The sequence below is a fragment of the Scylla paramamosain genome, chromosome 17 (genome assembly GCF_035594125.1).
Source record: "Scylla paramamosain isolate STU-SP2022 chromosome 17, ASM3559412v1, whole genome shotgun sequence".
Classification (NCBI taxonomy): Eukaryota; Metazoa; Arthropoda; class Malacostraca; order Decapoda; family Portunidae; genus Scylla; species Scylla paramamosain.
In genome coordinates this window covers 17,657,070-17,683,221 of record NC_087167.1, presented here as the reverse complement: position 1 = coordinate 17,683,221, position 26,152 = coordinate 17,657,070, and the positions used below count along the sequence as shown (strand labels likewise).

General features: G+C 40.7%; 3 protein-coding genes across 8 annotated transcripts in view; 1 reads left to right on the top strand and 2 right to left on the bottom strand.

Moving 5' to 3' along the window:
* The window catches only part of LOC135108533 (uncharacterized), a 64,748-nt gene extending 46,087 nt beyond the window's left edge, over positions 1-18,661 (bottom strand). For 4 of the 5 annotated variants that reach the window (XM_064019648.1, XM_064019650.1, XM_064019652.1 and 1 more), the window contains exons 1-2: positions 18,276-18,661; positions 577-647 (exon numbers count right to left, since the gene is read on the bottom strand). The gene's annotated coding sequence lies outside the window, so the exon portion shown is untranslated. Of the gene's footprint in view, positions 1-576; positions 648-7,230; positions 7,399-18,275 lie in introns of those variants that run through there. The other variant, XM_064019649.1, reaches the window with a different exon arrangement.
* On the top strand, positions 7,728-11,638 carry LOC135108621 (uncharacterized). The gene is made up of 6 exons (XM_064019777.1): positions 7,728-7,959; positions 8,271-8,453; positions 8,583-8,815; positions 9,897-10,143; positions 10,528-10,710; positions 11,256-11,638. The coding sequence occupies exons 1-6, from the start codon at positions 7,887-7,889 to the stop codon at positions 11,489-11,491; spliced, it is 1,155 nt and encodes a 384-aa protein (XP_063875847.1). The 5' UTR covers positions 7,728-7,886; the 3' UTR covers positions 11,492-11,638.
* A 3,507-nt stretch (positions 18,662-22,168) lies between the features above and the next one.
* The window catches only part of LOC135108534 (peroxidase-like), a 54,709-nt gene continuing 50,725 nt past the window's right edge, over positions 22,169-26,152 (bottom strand). For both annotated transcript variants that reach the window (XM_064019653.1, XM_064019654.1), the window contains exon 19: positions 22,169-25,166. In XM_064019653.1, the coding sequence (XP_063875723.1) occupies positions 25,082-25,166 (85 nt within the window). In that variant the 3' untranslated portion in view covers positions 22,169-25,081. The remainder of the gene's footprint in view (positions 25,167-26,152) is intronic.

The window sequence follows — 26,152 nt, the reverse complement described above, 5'->3', positions numbered from 1 at the left end:
ATTCTAGATTAGACTACATTTAGGATTAATGTTAAGTATTTCCCCACCCCCTATGTACATTTTCAGTTTGTTAACTGCCTAAATAATAAACCGTTTATTATTATTATTATTATTACACACACACACACACACACACACACACACACACACACACATGCACACACTTAAAAAAAAAAAAAAACGCGCGCGCGCACGTACACCTCCTTCACTTAAACACTGCAGCAATTCAAAGAAGAATATTTAAGCTATTCAACTTTTGCAGTCAGAAAGACAGGTAAACTATGAACATAGAAGACATCAAAACAAATGCATGTGAATTGAAGAGGCAATAAAGTCAACCATGACGATGTAGCTGAAATACTACAAACACCTTGAATAATGAGTTTTCCTCTCGACAACGTGACTTTAATCATTATTTCCAGATGCAAAAAATGTATTATGTAACAGGTGCCTAAAGCGTGCTTGCATCATTAATCAAAATAAAGAAATATGAACATTTACGTTTCTTCTCGACAAGTTGAGGTTAACCAGTTATTAAATGGACAGTCTAATAAGTAACTGAAAACTTGCACGTACCATTGGTGGCGTGAAGGTAGCGTGAACCCTTTTACTGCTATGCTCGTCCTTCGCTTTGCTTCTTCCTAGTACTGTAAGAATTGACAAAAAAAAAAAAAAGGTTAATTTTGTGTTTTTCACGAGAACTCAGCACAAAAATAGTGTCTAAGTCATAGATACTACAATGTGAACATTTGTCCACCTGTGAGAGGTAACATCGTAAAGGTAATGATTATCTAAAATGGCAATAGTCCTTGGTGCGTGAAATGTTATGAACCATCCAATCTTATCGAATATTTCAATGAAAAATACAGCTCCACACATGCGTGGAAATAAAACCATCTCTTTTTCGTGGAAGATGGAAAAAAAAAAAAAAAATTAAGGAAAGAAAGAGGTTATATTTGCCTTCTAAGTAATCGCACGTAGGACAGTTGAAGAGAATAACATTCCATAAAACTGGAACACAGCAAAAATAGTACAAATACACAGCGAGCTCAAACAATCAGAGCCATTTATAAATTAATTAGCCTTTTGGCACGCTCTTGTAAGATACTGGCGAGAGCAATTTAGGAGAGGATGGCAACCAGAGAGCGGAGATGCTGACGGAAGAACAAGCAGGCTTTAGAGCGAGCATTAAAAGAAAAGGGTGGAGTGCACATCCAGTGGCCAGTACATCAGTAATGTCAAGTGCGCCGACGACATAGTCTTGGTATCCAAATCAACTCAGGAGATGGCAAACAGCGTGGAACAAACCTGTACTAGATATAAAATTAATATATATGTGAGAAAGACGAAGTTTATGATAATAAACAGAAAAGAGGCTATAGAACAAGTGGGCGTATTTAAATATTTAGGAATGCACATAACCCAAGAGAATGACTCGTTCAGACCGGTGAGAAAGAATGAGTCACGGATATACAGCACTAGGAAAGCGGAGCAAAATCTGGAGAGAGTCACAGCTGACTGAAGAGAGGTATAAACTATATGGAAATTATCTAAGGCAACTCATCACATATGAAAAACAATGCGAACAGTTATGGAATAAGGTAAGTAATATGTTAACAGCTTGAAAAAAAAATAAATAAATAAATAAAATAAGAATAAATTTCCAAAAAATGCTGAGAATAGTAAGGTGATGTGGGGCTTAATTAACGTAATTACTAACAAAAGGATAAATAGTCAGCCTAATATGAAATTTAATTATAAATGATTGTAGATTTACTGACAAAAAAAAAAAAAAAAATGGCTGACTACGTAAACACTCACCTTTCAACTATAGACAGTAAACTAGCTAATGAACTTCAACAATATGAATTATCACCAATGTTTTATATGGCTAACAACTCAGATTCCACTGCAGAAGAAATTGTGTCAATAATTGCAACATTAAAAGTTTGCTCCAGGCTTGGATGACATCCACGTTAAAGTAATAAGCCTCTCTGTTCATGTGCTAGGTCATATTTCTAAATTGATTAACTTATCTTTTCGGATGGATTGCTTTCCTGATAAAGTAAGATGTGCTAAAATTATTCTTGTTTTTAAAGGAGGTAACAATGGAGATGTAACAAATTACAGACCGATTTCTATTTTCTATTTCAAACTCAATGAGTAAAATATTCGAGTGACAGACTTGCAGTATTTTTTTTTTTTTAAATAACCATATAATTTGTAATTATCAATATGGATTTGGAAAAAACAAAAAAACTCACCACAAATAGCAATCACACAGGTAATTGATCATATTTTGCAGGACGAGGGAAATGGGAAATTTTCAGTTAGTGTTTTCTTAGATCTTTAAAAAGCATTTAATACTCTTGATCACAGCATACTCTTAAAAAATTGCATCACTATGGAATTAAAAACTATTTTCTGGACTGGTTTGTGAGCTACTTACACAATAGGAGGCAGTGCAGTGTAATACATAATGTATCATCAGTTGTAGTGTAGCTGAAACAGGGGTCTCTCAGGGATCTACATTAGGAGCTATTCTATTTTTGTTATATATTGATGATATTGTGGAATCTTCAAAAGTTGAAGATTCCATATTTGTTTGCTTATGATATAAATGTTACTCTTTCAAATACTGACGTAATATTTCTTACTAAAACACTAAATTCTGAACTAGAGACAGTTTCTTCCTGGCTTTCATGTGATGAATTATCATTGAATGTAACAAAAACAATATTTAGCCATTGTAGGTAACAAAATAATAAATGTAACTTTACAAAGATTTGTTCCAGTTAAATCTCTTGGTGCAATTATCGATCACAGACTAACTTGGAGCGACCATATCAGTCACATACATAGTAAAATTGCAAGGTCATCTGGTATACTGCATGAAGTTACGCATTTGTTACCTCTTGAGTCGCTTTTAAAGCACTTTATTATATACTGATGCATCCCAATTTTTAATATTGCAGTGTAGTGTTGTGGATGGCTAACAAGACAACTCTGAATAAATTAGTTATGTAAAAAAAAAAAAAAAAAAATATCTAGAATACTGACTAAAGTAAATTGTCATGAACATACTGCACCGATTTTCAAAGAGCTTGACATTCTTAACATTAACGACACTTATAAACTTGAATGTCAAAGTTTATCCACGAACATCTGCAGACAAACCATTTATTTGTGATTCTTAGAGTATATGAAATTCACAATGTAAATACAGGAAACAGGATAAATATTGGACATTGTTTTTCTAAGACTGAAGCACAAAGAGGTTTCTAACTTATTACGGATGAGAAAAAAGGAATGAGCTAACTGAAAGACTGAAAAAAAAATAATAAATAAAATTACTTTTAAGATAAACACACAATTTCTATGTATATGTTAGTTATAGAATGAGTATGGTTTTGTATTGTAGAAATGTATACTGAAAATAATTACTTTCACTTATTTAATAATTCAGAGATGATGCAATAATTTGGCTAAATAAAAAAAAAATAATAATAATAATAACTCATGAAATTATGGGGGTCTGTCAAAAATGGAAACATTTAATGATATGCATTTTCTTCTTTTGTATTATTATGAATATCTGTTGAATTAAAATGGCCAATAAGCTATTTAAATTAAACAAAATAAAAAGAATATAGGATATCACTAGAACTAAGGTTGAAGTCGCTGTCCGCTATTGTCATTACAACGGCAACATGCAGTCCAGAATCTTGGATTTTAAAACAGAAGGAAAGAAATTGCGGGCATTCGAAATGAGCAGTCTTCGAAGAGTGCTTGGCATCAGATGTCCACAAAGAGTATCAAACGAAAGAGTCAAAGAAATGGCAAACTGGAAAGAGATATTATAATAACGACAGGAGACACCAAGAGAAGGTGGTATGGCCACGTAAATAGGATGGAAAAGGGGCGTTGACCAAGGTGGCTGCTTTACTGTAGGGTGTGCTGCACACGACCGAAGGGAAGACCTCGTATCCCATGGTGGCAGCAATAGAGGGTGGCAACTGGCAAACCATAATCTGACGAGAAGCGAGATAGTCAATCAAGAGAGGATGTCATGGATCGGTGTTCCTTTACACGTTACCACCTGCCGATCACATGGGACTCCTGGTTGAGTCTCCAGGTAGACTAGGGTAGGACACTCAAAAGAAAGCACAGTCGTAAATATTTGACTTATATTTACACAGTAATTACAACAAAGGCCTGGCTAGCTATGGCTACACTCAGTGGCGTGTGGGCCGCACACAGAAGGAAATACCTATTCCTTCGGAAGTGAGGCCAATGCCCGGTCCTTTTACGTTGTGAGAGCACAGCCTTACGTTAGTTACTGGGTCACGGAGGCAATTAGCCGGCACTATGCACTGTATCACTTATGCCAGGCAAGGAGCGACGACCACGTGGTCGCTGGGTGACTGGAAATGAAATCTTGTGAACAGGCCTTACCACAAATAACTCGCCCAGGACGTGCCCTCCTCGACTCCTCCCGAACCAGCCTGCAGAAAGGACAGCGTGGTGCAGCGGTAAGCCGAAGCCCTGACCGACGAAGCTGGCTTTCATCGAAGCAGACTGGAGGAGTGAGTACACCAGTGGAACGCCTGGGGTGAGTTATTTGTGGTAAGGCCTGTTCACAAGATTTCATTTCCAGTCACCCAGCGACCACGTGGTCGTCGTTCCTTGCCCGGCATAAGTGATACAGTGCATAGTGCCAGCTAATTACCTCCGTGACCCAGTAACTAACGTAAGGCTGTGCTCTCACAACGTAAAAGGACCGGGCATTGGCCTCACTTCCGAAGGAATAGGTATTTCTTTCTGTGTGCGGCCCACACGCCACTGAGTGTAGCCATAGCTAGCCAGGCCTTTGTTGTAATTACTGTGTAAATAAAGTCAAATATTTACGACTGTGCTTTCTTTTGAGTGTCCTACCCTAGTCTACCTGGAGACTCATCCAGGAGTCGCATGTGATCGGCAGGTGGTAACGTGTAAAGGAACACCGATCCATGACAATTGGCGCCCGAACAGGGACCTCATACTAAGCGCAGTCACAGTAGAGTAATTCTTTGGTACCGAGTACCTTGCTGATATCTTTTGTGCGGCAGTGACGTTAGCGCTATTGAGCAGCTCGTTAGGTGATGTGAGCTTGAGAGGGACCACGGGCCGTGTGTCTCGTGCCTGGGCTCGCGTCAGGGCGGCACCTACTTGATCTTCGGTTTTGGTCGTGGCGTCCGTGTTCCGAACGTCCTTCACCCCTTCAACGTTACCAATTATTAATTCATAGATAGGCTGTTTCATCACAGCGGCCTGGATTCTGCCAGTGAGGAATGGCGTCTCCACGTCGACTACAGCTATCGGGCAAGTAGCCATAGAGCCGTTAATCATGACGACTCTCACGTGTTCTCCTGTGAACTGAGCAGGGGCAACCAGGGCTTCTTTCACTACACAGCCGGTAGAACCATTGTCCCGCATTACTCTTACCAACCTGCCCCCTACTCTACCGTTTTCCACAATCAATCCCCGCGGTGAACCTCCTGGTACTGAAGAGGTGGCCGCTAGTCAAAATGAGTGGGGCTGTGGGGCCTTATTTGCTTCAGGGGTCACCTGAGCGCTATCTACGGCCGGCAAAGGGTGGTTCTGGACAGCTGTAATTGGGGTAGTGTCTGCCGCTGGTACAATATCGTCCGGCGTATCGAGTAGTGCGGCAGCATATTTGCCTGTGTGTGAGGCAGCTCTCATAGGTGGTGTGGGACGCAATGAGCCGGTATTCCACCCACGTGGTGGTTGAAACTTACTACCCTCCCTGGGATGTCCTTGTGGCTTATTCTGCCGGAAGGGAGGCGGTGCCTGCTCCTTCCTTACTGGCTCCGGATCGTTGGGTTGCGCCTTGTTGCCGCTCCCCGCAGAACGAACTCGGGGAACATTTTTACGTCCATGTGCGGAAAAATGGAGGTCCAGGTTTTCCGCCATTTTATTTGCCTGTACGTTTCCCGTGGCCTTAGTGGTGGCCACAAACTCAGGCGGGCACATTTCCTCAAACCTGTCGCGTATGACTAACTCCCGTAGCGCTTCATACGTGAGGTAAATCCCTTCCTTTTGCACTCGCTCGTCAAAGAGACGGGAAATTCTGGCGTGAGCCTGAACGGCAGTTTCGTTATCACTGATAGCGGCACTGCGAAATGCCTGCTTGGTTGCCTCCGCCGTTCTGCCAAACGCCTTCAAAAGAGCGCATTTCATGTGCTCGTACGAGTTATCTTCGGGCCCTAGCCCATGTACGATGGACAAGGCTTTGCCTGTAAACAGGCTGTAAAATTCGATGGCCTTCTCTTCAGACTCCATCTGATTCAACTTGGCCAGCCTCTCGAAACGGGAAATGAAAGCATCAATGTCTTCCCCTTCACGGTAAGCATTAAGTTTCACCCTATGTAAGGCGCGAAGAGTGCTTCCCTCAGAACTTCGAGATCGAGTCTCTTCTGCCTCCACATGGCGAAGCTCCATTTCAGCCATCGCCTTCTCGTGTTCCCGTTCTTCGGCACGAATCCTTTCCTCCTCCCGCTGGCGGTCCTCTCTCTCACGTTCCTCGGCACGTAAGCGGTCCTCTCTCTCCTCAGCTAGCCGCTTCTGTATATACTCACTAACCTTCGTCGCTGCTGTCATGTTTAGCGCCGCGATTTCAGACCTAAATCTCGCAAAGGGATCGAAAGATTCACTGTGACCCTCGGACGCCATTGTCTGCGGCAAAAGATATCAGCAAGGTACTCGGTACCAAAGAATTACTCTACCGTGACTGTGCTTAGTATGAGGTCCCTGTTCGGGCGCCAATTGTCATGGATCGGTGTTCCTTTACACTTTACCACCTGCCGATCACATGCGACTCCTGGATGAGTCTCCAGGTAGACTAGGGTAGGACACTCAAAAGAAAGCACAGTCGTAAATATTTGACTTATATTTACACAGTAATTACAACAAAGGCCTGGCTAGCTATGGCTACACTCAGTGGCGTGTGGGCCGCACACAGAAAGAAATACCTATTCCTTCGGAAGTGAGGCCAATGCCCGGTCCTTTTACGTTGTGAGAGCACAGCCTTACGTTAGTTACTGGGTCACGGAGGTAATTAGCCGGCACTATGCACTGTATCACTTATGCCGGGCAAGGAACGACGACCACGTGGTCGCTGGGTGACTGGAAATGAAATCTTGTGAACAGGCCTTACCACAAATAACTCACCCCAGGCGTTCCACTGGTGTACTCACTCCTCCAGTCTGCTTCGATGAAAGCCAGCTTCGTCGGTCAGGGCTTCGGCTTACCGCTGCACCACGCTGTCCTTTCTGTAGGCTGGTTCGGGAGGAGTCGAGGAGGGCACGTCCTGGGCGCTGGGTGACCTGGCTGGGAGTGAGACCGAGCAAGGTCGTGACCCGCTCACCTCGGCCGCGCGCATTGATACAGGCTCCGCCCACCTGCCCGCATGGCGGATGGTTCTCTCCTATGTCGGGGCGGTAATTTATTGCCCTCTCAAAATCTAGTGTCCCTGTTCCCTCACAGAGGAACGGTGGCGTCAGTACGAGTATAGACGAATCATTTGGGGCTCAACCTGAGTCTGCTCAGAAGGTATTTAACGATAGTATCGAAACATTAAGTAATCGCAAGTACAGTCCAATGACTGGCTGCAAGATCATCTCAGCTGGCGGCTCACACAAACAGCTGCTCAGGAGTGTATATAAGTCCCACACAAGCAAGATCTTTAGTGGAGAGACAAGGAGCACCTTCAAAACTTGGGTGATTGCGGGACGCAAGGAAGTACTATAGCAAAGACAGATCCCTCGGATACCTTCCATCGACAGCGGAAAATTCCAGGGAGGATCAAGTCACCTGCAGCCTCCATCATGGGCATCCACACAGAGATTCCTTTCCTGCTGCTGCTGCTTCCATTACTACCGTGCCTCCATGCAGCTCCAAGTAAGGATGGACGTCAATCTTGGATCGTCAATTGGATCGATCAGTATCTCAAAATTGTAGTCTTATATATATATATATATATATATATATATATATATATATATATATATATATATATATATATATATATATATATATATATATATATATATATATATATATATATATATATATATATATATATATATATATATATATATATATATATATAACTCTCTCTCTCTCTCTCTCTCTCTCTCTCTCTCTCTCTCTCTCTCTCTCTCTCTCTCTCTCTCTATCTATCTATCTATCTATCTATCTCTCTCTCTCAGACCGACTCACGGAGTGCACGCCGCCCTTCACCGCTGTGGGCGGTAAGTGCATTCATGTCAGCTCCACAAGCCCGGGTACCTGGTATCTTATGAAGGACTTTTGTGAGACTCTTGGCGGCCAGCTGTTGATCATCAATACGGAGGACTTTCACTACTACGTCGTCAAGTATTTGGAGTACAACGGTGAGTCTCAATATCTCGTCAAGTACTTGGAGTACAACGGTGAGTATCAAAGATATTGAAGTCTCATCCTTGCTGATGTACAAATCCATTAACCAGTCCTCAGGCCTCACAGAGGTGACTTGTTCACAGGGTATGCTGGCCGCAGATACTGGGTAGGTGCAAACAACGAGCACGCTGACGGGCAGTACCACTGGTTGGACGGGAGCAAGGTCAAGATGGGCACGCCTTTTTGGGGCACTATAAACGGCAAGCAGGAACCAGGTGGATCGCCGTCTGACCACTGTGCTATCCTCTTCGAAAAGGGCTTCTATTTCATGCATGATTTATCATGTAACGAAACAAATGTGTATCCTATCTGTGAGGCTAAATAAGACTTTTTATAACACACCATCTAACTAAAGGTGAGGCGTTTCAAATTCGCAACGTACAGGACAGGCTAGTCTTTTCTACCAGACTGTCCTCTGTCTCCTCAACATCAGTCCCTTCTCTCTCAAGCCATCTTTCATGCAGACGTTATCCCCTCCGCCTTTCTTCTTCGGTCTGCCTCGTCTTTTTCCTCTCTCTAAATTCAAATATATCATTTTTCAAACATCCTGTCCATCTTTCACTTAATTCGTCCACACCAATTAATTTTCTTCTATTACACGAGTGTCTTCAAATCACTTATTTTGACTTTTCCCTTTGTTAAACAATTTCTGACTATCTGATGGTTTGTAATTGAAATAAAGTCATCTTAATGCGAAGGCTTTAATTTCCATTGTTATTTCTCGCTTATCACTGTGCAACGTGTGAGACAGTCGATGCAATATACAAGAAGACAAGTCAAGTTTTTAAAGGCCGAGTGTTGAGAGCAGGAAGTTTGGAGAGCGAATGCCTGTTATGAATAACAGAGAGAAAAAGATCAAGAGAAAGACAGAGGATAAAGTTCATGGAAAGCCTAACACAAAATACGAGACGACATTTAAGAATGGCTGTCAGGGTCAGACTGGATGAAAGAGAGAGAGAGAGAGAGAGAGAGAGAGAGAGAGAGAGAGATGGGAGAGAGAGAGAGAGAGAGAGAGAGAGAGAGAGAGAGAGAGAGAGAGAGAGCGAGAGAGAGAGAGAGAGAGAGAGAGAGAGAGAGAGAATGTAGAATACTTAAATGTTTTCTGAAAGCTTGCGTATTTGTTCAGAACAGTAAGGACAGACGAACTAGGGAATGAAGGACACAAGGGAAGCAGAGAATGTGATTAGAATATGATACAAAAAAAAAGGTGATTAAATACCAAAAAAGTGTGGTAATAGTGTCATCTGTTTTCAACAGAGCGGAGAAAGATAAGCAAAAGAAAAAAAGAGTAGGATGTTCAAGTTAAGAGCATATAGCGACTCGAGATGGCCACTCACACAAGTAGCTCCTTGGTGACATACACAACTCAACACGAGCCACACCCGTGGTGGCGATAGACAAGGAGGGGCGCCTGTGCTGTGTCTGGCGAGTTAGTGTGCGGGACGCAGTCACGACAGAGCCTTTCAAGACCCACGCAGAGCCACAACAGAGCCTTTCACAGCCTCCAGCCAACATCAGGGAGTTTTAGGCAGACAAAACGAGTTGTGACATTCAATATGGGCATGAACTCAGCGCGTCCCCTCGGCCTTCTACTACTGCTGCTGCTCTTCATGCTACCATGCCTTCCTGCAACTCCGATCACTGGTAGGCGCCTCCTCGTCAGATTAAATTCTTAAAGTCGTGACTTAGAAGTGTGCGATTTTTTTTTTCTTCTTTTTTTATGATCTGTATTTTTAGCTGGTGTCGAGTGCAGAACGCTGTTATTTATCCTGTGGTGAGTCCCAGAGATGGAGATGGATTTTTCTGCGTGCCAGTTGTCGTATGTCGCACTTGTTCTTGTATATCGCATTGAACATCAACTCTGTACTCTGTAGTTTCTGCATTATTGTAGTTTTAGCCATGTCATTATCTGTCCACACTATTACTGTTATAATACTCTCTCTCTCTCTCTCTCTCTCTCTCTCTCTCTCTCTCTCTCTCTCTCTCTCTCTCTCTCTCTCTCTCTCTCTCTCTGTCTCTGTCTCGCAGACCGCCTCACGGAATGCACGCCGCCCTTCACCGCTGTGGGCGGGAAGTGCCTTCACGTCAGCTCCACAAGCACGGGTTCATGGTATCTTATGAAAGACTTTTGTGAGACTCTTGGCGGCCAGCTGTTGATCATCAACACAGAGAACATTCATTATTACGTCGTCAAGTACTTGGAGAACAACGGTGAGTCTCAATATTGAAACCAGGCCCTTGCTGATTTCATGCTCCCCCTTGAGTAATCCATAGAAACAAAAATTAATCTGTGGGCAAGATAAATCTTTAACTATAGGAGGCTTTCGCATCGCATAATTAAAGATCAAACATTCAACCAAACAGATGGACAGCACGTCAAATGTCGATGCCACAACAATAGTCAGGTCCAGAGTTCATATAAGAATATAAAAAATAAAGGATATATATATATATATATATATATATATATATATATATATATATATATATATATATATATATATATATATATATATATATATATATATATATATATATATAAAGAATATGCAAGAACCCGTTAGGCCTATACGTAGCAGTCACGGTGTGGAACAAACTCACTTATTTCATCCTATCATTCCCATCCATAAATATGTATAATTTTCTTTTTAAGCTCCCCAGTGACTCTGGTCTTGTCACTACACTAACGTTCATGGTAAGAGAGAATCACAGCAAGCGGTGTTGTCTCAGGCATCACAGAGGTGACTTGTCCCCAGGATATACTGGCCGCGACTACTGGATCGGCGCAAACAACGAGCACGCTGACGGGCAGTACCATTGGGTGGACGGGAGCAAGGTGAAGATGGGCACGCCTTTCTGGGGAACTATAAACAGCAAGCAGGAACCCGGCGGGACTACCGAGCACTGTGGCATGTTATTTAGGAATGATTTCTATTTCATGCATGATTATAGATGTAACGAAGCCCTGTATCCTATCTGCGAGGCTAGATAAGCCCAATGAGGACACTGTATCCAGCAATGGCTGCAGGAGTGTGATGGGGAGGTAAAAGGAACTTGAGTTGGTGGGTGTTGATATTTAACCATCTCTAACTCTTATAACAATGTCTGGCCAATTAAATACCATGTACCCTGTCTAAAAGAGTAGTATGAATGGACTCCCCCACCCCCTATACATGTAAAACATACTCCATACCTGGACGGGTAAGGCCCCTGTACAGAGTTAGCAGCTAGGGGTGTGAGCAAAACTGGCGGAGAAGACTCAGAACACCTAACTTCATGGAAGCTATTTTAGCTAGAGATGAGAAGTGAAGTTTCATTTTAGATTATAAGTGTGTGTGTGTGTGTGTGTGTGTGTGTGTGTGTGTGTGTGTGTGTGTGTGTGTAACAGAGAGAGAGAGAGAGAGAGAGAGAGAGAGAGAGAGAGAGAGAGAGAGAGAGAGAGAGAGAGAGAGAGAGAGAGAGAGAGAGAGAGAGAGAGAGAGAGAGAGAGAGAGAGAGAGAGAGAGAGAGAGAGAGAGAGAGAGAGAGAGAGAGAGAGAGAGAGAGAGAGGTAAAGGATTGCAAGAATTCATAGTTACAAATAAATAAAAATGAAAAATTAAAGTAAAAGTATATAAAGAAAGCTCCTGATTTTTATAATCTTGCTGAGGAGGCTGTCAAACACCATTACAATCAATACATTATTTATTCATTATCCAGTTAAACATGCGAGTGCTTACTTTAGTCATAAGGTACACTATGGACATTTGGTTTGCATAAGGATTTCAAATATGCTTTTACTAAGAGACCATTCATTGTTTCTGTATTAAGTCTATTTCTGGTGTCATCAAAAACTTTGATAAGTTTTACCGAGAAAATATTTTCTCTACTGCAGTTGATGAGTGTGGAAGGACAAGCAGATTCAACATGAAATTTGCCAGTTTTGGAATACTAATAATCCATCACTGCTCTTGATTTTCTTTACTGAGCACCAAACCTCAGCTGGGTTTTCTGAGGTTGTGAGTACCTCATGAAAAGAGAGCCGTATTCAGATTTATTTATGAATCGTGAAAATTTAGTGAAGTGGTACCATGCTTTTCGTCCTAGTCACTCAAGCTACACCAGGACTACAGGCTTTTAGTAAGGGCCTACTCACTGAGTAGTTGAATCTTTTATTTGGTCCGAGAGTTCTACATAAAAAAAAATATTGATTTCTGGTTTTAGGTCCTTTTCCAGATTTTCATCGTTCAATACGTATGGTTCTGCAGAAGGAACTGATGTTAGAGTAGGCTGTGTAAATCTTTACATTTTCACTTTAAAATACTAAAGAGATAAAAGTATAAAATTTTCTTCAATGTTAATTTCGTACAAATTTAACTTGAGTGTAAAAAACGTACCGGTGTGCTATGAAATATGGACTCCCATAAGAAAATACTCCCCAGTAGAAATTCCATATGATAAAAGTACTCCCGCAGTCATTATTCCATATAATATATGGACTCCCCAGTACATACATCATATGGAATATTGACTGGTCCCCGTGGAAGAAATACTTCCATACAATTTAAAGTCATTAAAAACAAAATTATCTTAAATTGTATATTTGTCCCTCTGCAGATGATCAATAACATCCAATTATATTTACGATCTACATCTACATAATTCCTTTGACATAATCAAAATGGTTACTGTTGGTATGTTGCAGGTAAATAACACGTTTATCACAAAGGTCCGAATCGCTGACATGACTTTTCCAAGACATTTCGTCCAAACAGGGCCCACACACCCTTCACAAGATACTGATATATGAAGTCAAATGGCACGTGCGGCATTGTCAACAACACTCAGGACACTGGCAGCAAACTGTAAAGTGTGTGGCTCGGTCGGTTTCGTTCCGCGATCTCAGTTTCAAATGCGTAGACGAGCACGTTCGAGTCCACAAAGGATAGTCGAATTGGAAATGAATTAACGAAATTCGTTTCTATGTCTCATTACCTCCTCATCCTTCCCTAAGTGTGGGACTACTTATTTCACAGGAGAGAGTACATTTGCCATATGGAATAATGACTGGGGGATTACCTTTACCATAATGAATTTGTACTAGGGGAGTACTTATTTTGGGGGAGTGCTTATCCAATACGACACCGGTATGTATCTGCAACAAGTTTTTTTTTAATTTTTTTCTAAGTAGAAAGGGCATTGGCCAAGATAAAAATAAATAAATTAATTAAAAAAATAAAATAAAAAAAAAAGGCTCACTGAGGTGCCAGTCCCCAAACACTTTCAAAATCGATCGACAATCGTAAACTTTAGAGGGAGAGAAGTCAGACTTTCTGTGGCTTCCCTGCGTGAACTCTTTACTTCCTTAAGGGTTGGACGTCGACGAAAAGATATGGAAAGTGCAAGGTGGTATCATCAGCATAGGAGTGAATAGGACAAGAAGTTTGGTTTAAATGATCATTGATGAATATTAGGAAGAGTGGGTGACAGGACAGACCCCTGAGGAACACCACTGTTAATAGATTTAAGAAAAGAACAGTGACCGTCTACCACAACAGCTATAGAACGGTCAAAAAGGAAACTTCAGATGAAGTTACAGAGGGAATGATAGAACCCGTAGGAGGGTAATTTGGAAATCAAAGCTCTTGATATGTCCAAGGGAACAACAAAAGTTTCAATAAAATCCCTAAAAAGGGATGACCAAGACTCAGTAAAAAAAGACAGAAGATCATTAGTAGAGCGGCCTTGATGGAATCCATACTGACGATCAGATATACTGTAAGGTTGTGAAGTGATGAATGTTTAACAGTCTTCCTGTAGAGGATAGATTAAATAACTGTAGAAAAGCAGGGAATCAAAGGCATGGAAAACATCACTGCGAAGGATCTTAATGAGTATCTTGAAGTAGTCGGAGGGTGGAGGAGAGGGAGGAACAAACCCTGAATCATCCAAGAGTTTTTAGCAAAGGTTTGAACGAAGAGTTCAGCTTTACAAATAGATGTAATGGTATTTGTGCCATCAGGTTGAAATAAAAAGAAGGAAAGATGAAGAAGCAAAGTTATTGGAGATGTTTTTGGCTGGGTGCCAGAAGTCCCGAGGGGAATTAGATTTTGAAAGAATTTGACACTTTCTATTAATGAAGGAATTTTTGGCTAGTTGGAGGACAGACTTGACATGGTTCCGGGCAGAAATGAGATTCTGGTGATGGAAGGCTCAAGTGAGCCACCTCTCTATCATGTATAGCACGAGATCTTTATTCTCTATCATATATAGCACGAGATCTTTATTCTCCATCATGTATAGCACGAGAACTTTATTAAAGTATTAAACCAAGGTGTGGCAGGTCTAGGTCGAGAGAAAGAGTGAGGAATGTAAGCCTCCATGCCAGACACTATCACCTCTGTTAAGCGCTGAGCACAAAGAGACGGGTCTCTGACATGGAAGCTGTAGTCATTCCAAGGATAATCAGCATAATACCTCCTCAGATTCCCCAAATTAGCAGAGGCAAAATGCCAGAGGCAACTCCGCTTTGGGGGATCCTGAGGAGGGAATGGAGCGATAGGACAAGATACAGATATGCGAATGTGATCGGAGGACCCCAACGGAGAAGATAGGGTGACAGCATAAGCAGAAGAATTAGAAGTTAAGAAAATATCAAGAATATTGTGCATATCTTCAAAATGGTCAGGATTACGAATAGGGTGTTGCACCAGTTACTGTAGATCGTGAAGGACAACAGAGTTAAAGGCTAGTTTATCAGGATGGTCAATGAAAGGATAGGAAAACCAAAGCTGGTAGTTAACATTGAAGTCTCCAAAAATGGAGGCCTTCGCAAAAGAGAAGAAATTCATAATGTGCTCCACTTTGGAAGTTAAGTAGTCCATAATTTTTTTTTTTCCCTTTATAGTCAGAGGAATAAAGTGAGAGATATACAGTGAGAGGTATACATCACAGATAAATTTAGTTAGAGTAAATCTGTAGTCGTAGCCAGATGGTGGAAAAATTTGGAAGATTCTATAGCGTAGGCACGAGAGCAGGTTAAGTCGTTGTGCACATACACGCAACATCCAGCTTTGGACTGAAAATGAGAATAGACAAAGTAGAAAGGAATAGAAAAGGGGCTACTTTCAGTTATCGCAGACACCTGTGTTTCAGTGAGGAAATGAAGACAAGGTTTGATAGAAGAGAGGTGGTGTTCTACAGATTTTTTTCTGGGGACATTTTTTGGTTCCTTCCCCAGACGGGGACCCCGAGGCTGGTGTAAGAGTCGCCATATTTAATTCAGAATTTTAAGTGAAGGGTATGCTTGTAATTAAGTGCATGTAGTTTTTTGTGAAGGAAGAGAGTTGTCTTTAGAGGGCAAGCTGTGACTGTTCCCTTGTGTTGTGAGACACAAAGGGAAAAGTTCAGTGAGGTCACACCTGGGTTAATGATAAGTTCACAACTTTCCCTGATCAGTGTTTAAGACCTCACTGGGAGTAATCGTTTCGGTAGGTGTCTACTTTCTCCTCTACAGTCTACTGCGTAACGTCAATGGGAACCCTGGCCTCAAGCCGCCAAACAGATTTATCACTTGGTCAAGGGGAGGGGTGGGAGTGGGAGGAAGAGCAGGGGTAGCCGGGTGAATGAAGGGCGGAACCAGCATTGTGCCACACCCTCACATGCTCTCATATTCAAACACATGTCTTTAATAGATCGTTACACGGTTATTAAGGGGACTGGCTGTAATCTGATTCTTTTATACTAATCTATGACTCTTATTCTTTCCTGAGGGATGGGTTATTTAAAGGGGTTTTTCTCACCCCTCCCCCCACCTGCCAACTCTGTACAGGGACCTTATCCGTCCACGTATGGAGTACGTTTCACAAGTATGGGGGGGTTCCATTCATACCGCTTTTTTAGACAGAGTGGAATCAAAAGTATTTCGTCTTATCCTCCCCTCTAACTGACAGGTTAGTCAAGTATGTATAGTTAACATAACGCTATTTTCACGCTATCTGCTCTTCTGATCTTGCTAACTACGTGCCTCCCCTCCTACCGCTGCACAAGACTTTCTTTTTTCTCTCACCCCTATTCTGCTCACCTCTTTCATGCAAGAATTAAACAGTATTCTCAATCATTCATCCCTTTCTCTGGTAAACCCTGGAACTCCCTGCCTGCTTCTGAATTTCCATTTCCTATGATTTTTAAAAAGGTGGGTTTCAAGACGTATATATATATATATATATATATATATATATATATATATATATATATATATATATATATATATATATATATATATATATATATATATATATATATATATAATTACTAACTTTAAAATCGATTTCAGAATTAAACCATTGATCTCGAACTGGATATTTCAACTTACATGTTCCGCAACAAAATATTATCATTATCCATTTTGAATAGTCCAGATCAGTCAAGAATTGACCATCTCAATGATAATAATAATAATAATAATAATAATAATAATAATAATTATTATTATTATTATTATTATTATAATTATAATAATGATAATGATAATAATAACAATGATAATAATGATGATAATAATAATAATAATAATAATAATAATAATAATAATAATAATAATAATAATAATAATAATAATAATAATAATAATGATAATAATAATAATAATAATAATAATAATAATAATAATGATAATAATAATAATAATAATAATAATAATTATTATTATTATTATTATTATTATTATTATTATTATTGTTATTATTATTATTATTATTATTATTATTATTATTATTATCATCCTCATCATCCTCATTGTCATCATCATCATCATCATCATTATTATGATTATTTCTTCACGTTTCAGTATCACTATTCTTTCCTTCTTTTTTTTTTTTTTTTTTTTTTACTCTCTCGCTGCAACGACTCCAGCACCTCGCGTCATCAAGCGTCGTGTCTCATTCGCGTGGCGGCGAGGAAAATTAATCACATCATGACTCCCTAGGACATACAAACAACACAGGTAGCCAGGTGACGCCAGCCGCTCGATACTTCACCTGGCTGGCTCACCTGTCCTGCCCGATCACCACCTGTCTGCCGGGGAGGGGGACGGAAGGAGAAAGGGAGAGGACGGAGGAGGGGAAGACAGCCCGAGCATGCAGGAAAGTTAGGTGAGGATATACAAGGGATTCTTGTGATTTAAATGAAGTTATGTTGAGCGTTGTGTGTGCTTAAGAGAGAGAGAGAGAGAGAGAGAGAGAGAGAGAGAGAGAGAGAGAGAGAGAGAGAGAGAGAGAGAGAGAGAGAGAGATACGAGTAAAATTACATAGATACATAGGCCACACAGATCTTGCGGTGACCTTTCCTTAGATATAATGAGAAAGTAATAGTAAAAGAAAAGGACAACAAAGCAGAAGGTTCTCTCCCCATCCTCCTCTCCCTCCGGCATAGGCTATACATTAATCAGACCAGAAATTAATACTTTGCAGTGTCGAAGAAGGAAAACCCAAAGGAAATTTTATAGGAAAGCATAAAAATAAATGAAATGAGATAGCCCTATCAGTAATACATAATAATATAAGTGCCGACATTTTTACACGCTTTGTTCTCATAAGAACGATATTTTTTTACTATATTTCAAAGTCTACTCGTGCAAACATGATTAGTCAAGTTTTCATGTGCATTTTCCCCAATGAAGATACGTGACCTTTATTAAACTGCCACTAGATCCATAAAAACACATAAGGACCCTACTAACTTCCACCACACCCTACCAACTGATGAAACAAGACGCAAAAACCTTTAGGAATACGTACCAAGGAGGAGGGAAGGAACGTCTAGTCAAGCTGAGGAGTAGGTATGTGAAGCCCTTAGCGACACTCTAGCTCTCTTTCACTACACACGAGGCCGTCACCACAACACAACCCGGTCCCCTTAGCTCCGAGCCGAGCAACCGTCCCTCTGCCACCCACAAGAGGGACTGAACGACTGAACGTCAAAGTCTTATGAGGTTAGACCAGTGAAGGAAGGGATTCTAGTGTTCAACAGATGGCGTGGTGGAGTTGCTCGTGCTTGCCAGACTTGTTGATACTGCTGTCGTAATATTTTAGTTGAGGTTAAGAGTAAATTGAGGAAAAGAGAAGGAAGACAAGACGCAATGTGTGTGTTTTGCTAACTCCTTTTCTTTTTTTTTTTATGTAGGAGGGACATTGTCAAAGGGCAACAAAAATCCAATAAAAAAAAAAAATGCCCACTGAAATGCCAGTCCCATAAAAGGGTCAAAGCAGTAGTCTAAAACTGATGAATAAGTGTCTTGAAACCTCCCTCTTCAAGGAATTCAAGTCATAGGAAGGTGGAAATACAGAAGCAGGCAGGGAGTTCCAGAGTTTACCAGAGAAAGGGATGAATGACTGAGAATACTGGTTAACTCTTGCGTTAGAGAGGTGGACAGAATAGGGGTGAGAGAGAGAAGAAAGTCTTGTGCAGTGAGGCCGCGGGAGGGAGGGAGACATGCAATTAGCAAGATCAGAAGAGCAGTTAGCATGAAAATAGCGGTAGAAGACAGCTAGAGATGCAACATTGCGGCGGTGAGAGAGAGGCTGAAGACAGTCAGTTAGAGGAGAGGAGTTGATGAGATGAATAGCTTTTGATTCCACCCTGTCTAAAAGAGCAGTATGAGTGGAACCCCCCCAGACATGTGAAGCATACTCCATATATGGACGTATAAGGCCCTTGTACAGAGTTAGCACCTAGGGGGGAGAAAAACTGGCGGAGGCGTCTCAGAACACCTAACTTCATAGAAGCTGTTTTAGCTAGAGATGAGATGTGAAGTTTCCAGTTCAGATTATAAGTAAAGGACAGACCGAGGATGTTCAGTGTAGAAGAGAGCGACAGTTGAGTGTCACTGAAGAAGAGGGGATAGTTGTCTGGAAGGTTGTGTCGAGTTGATAGATGGAGGAATTGAGTTTTTGAGGCATTGAACAATACTAAGTTTGCTCTGCCCCAATCAGAAATTTTAGAAAGATCAGAAGTCAAGCGTTCTGTGGCTTCCCTGCTTGAAATATTTATCTTCTGAAGGGTTGGACGTCTATGAAAAGACGTGGAAAAGTGCAGGGTGGTATCATCAGCGTAGGAGTGGATAGGACAAGAAGTTTGGTTTAGAAAGTCATTGATGAATAATAAGAAGAGAGTGGGTGACAGAACCCTGAGGAACACCACTGTTAATAGATTTAGGAGAAGATCAGTGACCGTCTACCACAGCAGCAATAGAACGGTCAGAAAGGAAACTTGAGATGAAGTTACAGAGAGAAGGATAAAAGACGTAGTAGGATAGTTTGGAAATCAAAGCTTTGTGCCAGACTATATCAAAAGCTTTTGATATGTCCAAGGCAACAGCAAAAGTTTAACCAAAATCTCTAAAAGAGGATGACCAAGACTCAGTAAGGAAAGCCAGAAGATCACCAGTAGAGCGGCCTTAACGGAACCCATACTGGCGATCAGATAGAAGGTTGTGAAGTGGTAGAAGTTTAAGAATCTTTCTGTTGAGGATAGATTCAAAAACTTTAGATAGGCAGGAAATTAAAGGAATAGGACGGTAGTTTGAGGGATTAGAACGGTCACCCTTTTTAGGAACAGGTTGAATGTAGGCAAACTTCCAGCAAGAAGGAAAGGTAGATGTTGACAGACAGAGCTGAAAGAGTTTGACTAGGCAAGGTGCAAGCACAGAGGCACAGTTTCGGAGAACAATAGGAGGGACCCCATCAGGTCCATAAGCCTTCCGAGGGTTTAGGCCAGCAAGGGCATGGAAAACATCATTGCGAAGAATTTTAATAGGTAGCATGAAGTAGTCAGAGGGTGGAGGAGAGGGAGGAACAAGCCCAAAATCGTCCAAAGTAGATTTTTAAGCAAAGGTTTGAGCGAAGAGTTCAGCTCTAGAAATAGATGTGATAGCAGTGGTGCCATCTGGTTGAAATAAAGGAGGGAAAGAAGAAGCAAAGTTATTGGAGATATTTTTGGCTAGATGCCAGAAGTCACGAGGGGAGTTAGATCTTGGAAGGTTTTGACACTTTCTGTTAATGAAGGAGTTTTTGGCTAGTTGGAGAACAAACTTGGCATGGTTCTGGGCAGAAATATAAAGTACATGAGATTCTGGTGATGGAAGGCTTAAGTACCTTTTGTGGGCCACCTCTCTATCATGTATAGCACGAGAACAAGCTGTCTTAAACCAAAGTTTGGAAGATTTAAGTCGAGAAAAAGAGTGAGGAATGTACGACTCCATGCCAGACACTATCACCTGTTATGTGCTCAGCACACAAAGACGTGTCTCTGAAACGGAAGCAGTAGTCATTCCAATGGAAATCAGCATAATACCTCCTCAGGTCCCCCCAACTAACAGAGGCAAAACGCCAGAGGCACCTTCACTTAGGGGGATCCTGAGGAGGGATTGGAGAGATAGGACAAGATACAGATATGAGATTGTGATCGGAGGAGCCCAGCGGAGAAGAGAGGGTGACAGCATAAGCAGAAGGGTTGGGGGTCTGTACAGGAATATTGTTTGAAATGGTTTATTTGATACGATTGCTTTGCACTTTCGCCTTTGTTGCACTTTATTTTAGTTTTATTTTAGTTTTATTTTAGTTTTTTTGCCATTTGCGTTCCTATCTTTTTATCTCTTATCTTCTCTTTTTCACTGTATTATTTTCGTTCTTTCTACTCTTTAAATGACTTAAGTTACTATCTATCCTTTTAATTACTATGTTTTTTTTTTTCTTTTCCTTTCCCACTTCATAGAACCTTTACTCTCTCACTTCCATCTACTTCGTTTCCTCTTTAATTTGATTTTTATTTCTTTCTCGCCCACTTCGCTTCCCTTTCATCTTTCCGTATCCTCCTTTATTCCACCATCGTTCTTCTCATTTCTCTTCCTTTACCTACTTTGTAATTTTCCTCAGCATTATCACTCCACTATATTTTGTATGCCTTGTGAAGTCTGTAATGACATTAACGTAATCAGTCTGCGTTAGTTTGTCATTCGTGTTCTGTTCTCAAAAGCGTTCAAGAGAGCAAGAGAGTCCCCCACATTTCTGAGATGATTTTTAGCAAGTTTCAGTCTTAAGAACGATTGCTGACCATACAATGCACTTCCCATGCACCAAAGTCAAGCCAGTCACCAAAACGCCTTAAACTCACCAAAAGTAACCACACCAACCATATAAGCAAAGTAAACTTGGGTGTTGCAATTGTTTATCCCTAAGAATGATAGCTATGTAATGCACTCCTTATGCACTAAAATTCACACCAAAGTCACAAACTCTCACCAGAAATGTCCGCACCATCTCACCAAGCAGAACGAACTCAGGTAAATCTAAGTAGAAGAGCGTTAAGAATCACCACCTTATTTTTTCCTCCCATTTCTACACTTACCATATATTCCTTACCCATCACGATCACCGCACATCACCACCCATCACCACAGCACCTTTAGACATCATCTATACTCACCAACATTCCATGAAGTAGTAATAGCAGTAATAACAGATTAGTAACTTAGTTTCCTTACGACGCACAGAGCGGCAGGGTTACTAAGGGCTACATTGACTGACTCTTTATACTTTGTTGTGGTAACGCTGAGTCTGAGACCTCCCAGGCCGTCGCTCTTCGATCCCTCACCTGCTGTCTCTTTTTATGTAAGAAGGAATCTGGACAACAGTTTAATAGTTTACCAGTTTATTTAGAAAGTGGTTTACAATTTATTTTTTGAGGGGGAGAGGTGTGTGTGTGTGTGTGTGTGTGTGTGTGTGTGTGTGTGTGTGTGTGTGTGTGTGTGTGTGTGTGTTTGTGTGTGTGTGTGTGTGTGTGAGAGAGAGAGAGAGAGAGAGAGAGAGAGAGAGAGAGAGAGAGAGAGAGAGAGAGAGAGAGAGAGAGAGAGAGAGAGAGAGAGAGAGAGGGGGAGAGGGAGAGAAATATTACCACGCTAATTCAGTAATGTTAAAATGTAGTATATGGAAGTGAATTCATTAATGACTACACACACAAAAAAAAAAAAAAACGGAGAAAGCATTTGGCCACAAGGACACCCCTCCGTGGAGTTGTCAGTCTGTCTAATAAAGGACGGAAGTGGCGAACATCACTATTTTAACCTTCTTTACCTTAATTTTCCTTATATTACGTAATTCTTCCTTCTATCCGCCACGTGCAGGCCTAAGTGTCTTCTTGCTGCTTGTGTTCTTAGTTTTTTTCCTCACTTCTAAGTCTTAAGTGGCGAACATCACTATTCTAACCTTCTTTACCTTAATTTTCTTTATATTATGTAATTTTTTTTTTTTATCTGCCACGTGCAGGCCTTACTGGCTTCTTCCAGCTTATGTTCTTACGTTCACTCACTACTGCTGTTTAGACTTTCCTCACTCCCAAGGCTTTTGATTTGCTTACACTCTCCTCTAGAGACTTAGTAACTGATATATTCTTGGCAAACACAGGGAGACAGGATTCAGAATAGAGCAGAACGAGGAGAAGCTTGACGAATAAATTAAGGAGCGTTTCTGCCCCGCTGCTCAAGAACTCGAGGACCTAACAAAGGATTATAAAGGATTACAAAGGAATATAACCAACAACAGATTCCCAGGTTCTTGCTAAACTGCTTAAGTTTATTAAATTACACGGGTTACTAGCATTAGAGAAAGGACGATATAATGGAAGACTCCTTGCTACGGGTGGAGGAGGAACCGTAGGAGAACGAATGTGAGAAGCGATACTGACCATAGAGGCACAGAGGAAGGCCGCTGACGGAATAGCTGAAGGAGTGGCAGCCTTTCATTACTACAGACAGCTTCTAGACTTTACGGAATTCCCAATACTTAGTCATAATAAAGAAGATACAAGAACTTTTTCTCCTGTTGGATGAGTAGCTATAGATGACTTTGACTAGGCAGGAAAAACATTTCTTTTCTAACGATATTTAGAATGTACTTAAACTGATGCTGTGGTGCTGGAAGTCTTAAGATTCAGGGAAAGGCTAAACGCAGTGGAAGGAAGTGTACATATAATATCACTTGAGTATTAACCATGACAGTACTTACGTCTACCAAGAAGGAAAAAAAAAAAAAAAAAAAACTCTTCTAATGATATCCAGAATGTAATCAAACTGATGTGATATTGGAAGACTTAAGATTGAGGAGGACGTCTAAACAGTGGAAGAGCGCAGACTACTGACCATGACTGTACTAATACATATGAAGATTTAAAACAAAAGATAGGCCTGTTTTCTGGCCTTCACCTTTTCATAATCACGTCTGGGACCATTCAGCGATCTTCAACGACCTCAAGCGACCAGCAACGCCCTTCATAGCTATTACATATTGCACATTTCTCAGTTTTTGGGCACACAGCTTAACACTAATCGTCCCTGTGCTGCTCTTAAAGATCCCCATAATTAATACGTAACGGTGCTTCTGAAACGCTTCTGTTATTGGATAATACTAAAAATGATAGAGAAAGGAAGGAATATGTTAATTCTGCTAGTTAATCAATATCTAGAGGCTATGTATATTTTAACAGGGTGGATGTGTTAGCTCCATAAGATGCCAGCCAAGTGACTCAAGAAGACAGCTGGGGAACATGTTAGGATAATTATTACTGACCTCAGCAAGTATAGATAACAGGGATCTATGTTGTGGTTATATTAGCAGCAACCGGTTCTCCTGCATATTGGAATCATTACTATGACAAGCTCAGATATAGCAGATTTATGTTGTGGTTGTATCAGCAACAGGAAATATAAGAACAGCACGCCCAAATGACAGGGATTTATTCTGTGGTTATATTAGCATCAACCGGTGTTCAGTGGCTGGTTGGCTGAGACACTTCAATGTTATAGCATCAAATTATCGAATAAGTATCTTTCCTCACACTCAAAGTCAGCAAGTAATAATCACCCATATGAATTTTAGTGTAAGTGTTTAGTTTTCCACTCGACAACGAATGGTGATGTGGATGATAGGCGCAAATATGTAGGCACGTTTTATGCAGAGACAGCCACGTGTAGGCTTGATGGCTTCTTGCAGCTCTCCTTGTTTTCTTATGATCTCAAGACTCTTCGGACTGTAATATTATGAACTAAAGCCGCGTGGAAAATGTAGAAGGGAAGACACATTAATAGCAGCACAGGGAGCGTGGCGGAGTGCGTGACGCTGCTTCATAATACACCAGTGAGAAGCGACACGAAACTGCGTCATTCTAGTACTCGCGCCCAAGACCACATTCTAAAGTGTCTCGCTGGCCTGCCTCGACTAATTTCAACAGGCCCTAGCTAGTGAAAGTTAGTGATTAGTTTAATAAGACTCCCGCATCATCAATGGGAAGTAAGAACAACATACACACGCATGCAAACCCGGGAAAGCATATCAATAGCCATGGAAATTTATGGTAATGAGGGTGCAAAATGTTTCAAAATGTGGGACTAACAACAACACATCACTTTCTCCTCCTTTCATGGCACCAGCCCGTGACGTGACGAGACTGAAAGACCCCAGAAGTATGTGTCTACGTCCTATGAGATTATGCAACGATTAATGGTATATGTTTTAGCATAAGTGGTGGCCGGTGACGCCTTCTCCCTGCAGTGTTAGTGGTAGGAGCCCTTGGCGGAGCGCCAGGGTGTGAGGTCAATGGGAGGAATGGTCTTGTCGTTGCAGGACAGTCTCGGGTTCCTGCAGGAGGGAATGGGATGCGTGTGAGAGAACCGTCAGGGAAAATATAGAGAGAATTTGATGGAGGAATGTGTAGGTTTCCAAACTTATCTCAAAAATAGCAAAAAAATATAGAAAGAACTTGATATTTAGAAATATATAGAGTGAGGAACTTGACGAAAAAAATATATGGGTTTCTAAAATCATCGGAAAAATAGATGTGAGAGAAACACCTTAAGAAATATGGAGAGGATGACTTGATGGAAAAATGTGTGAGTTTTTAAACATATCGCGAATATATCAGGTGTGTGAGAGAGCCATCAGAGAACATAGAGAGAGAACTTGATAGATGACTTAATGAAGAAATGTATGGGTTTCTAAACATGGCATGAATATAGCTTTGAATTTTATTGATGAATGTAAGAAAGATGAGAGACGAGATGAGACAAAACTGACATGAAATAAAAAAGAGATTAATTATTTAACAAAATAAGTGATGAATATGAGGAAACATACACACACACACACACACACACACACACACACACACACACACACACACACACACACACACACACACACACACACACACACACACACACACACACATACGTCATATTTTCTCTCTCTCTCAATATATATATATATATATATATATATATATATATATATATATATATATATATATATATATATATATATATATATATATATATATATATATATATATATATATATATATATATATATATATATATATATATATATATATATATATATATATATATATATATATATATATATATATATATATGTACACACACGTCATTTTCGTTTTTATAACGCATTCAATTTCTACTTCCCCTCATGTGCCTGTATCCCGCTCCCCAACACTGCCCTTTCCACATCACCCCTTTATTTTCCTCCTGTTCGAGCTTCCCTCGTCTGTTTCTCACACATATGCCCGTATCTCTCCATCACCTGCTCCTCTTTCACCTTTCAACCAA

Bases quoted from the DNA above. Each gene is read 5' to 3' on its own strand.
- LOC135108621 (XM_064019777.1), top strand. From the start codon at position 7,887: ATGGGCATCCACACAGAGATTCCTTTCCTGCTGCTGCTGCTTCCATTA. The intron at 10,144-10,527 runs GTAGGCGCCTCC...TCTGTCTCGCAG, and splicing joins TCCTGCAACTCCGATCACTG to ACCGCCTCACGGAATGCACG. The intron at 10,711-11,255 runs GTGAGTCTCAAT...ACTTGTCCCCAG, and splicing joins CAAGTACTTGGAGAACAACG to GATATACTGGCCGCGACTAC.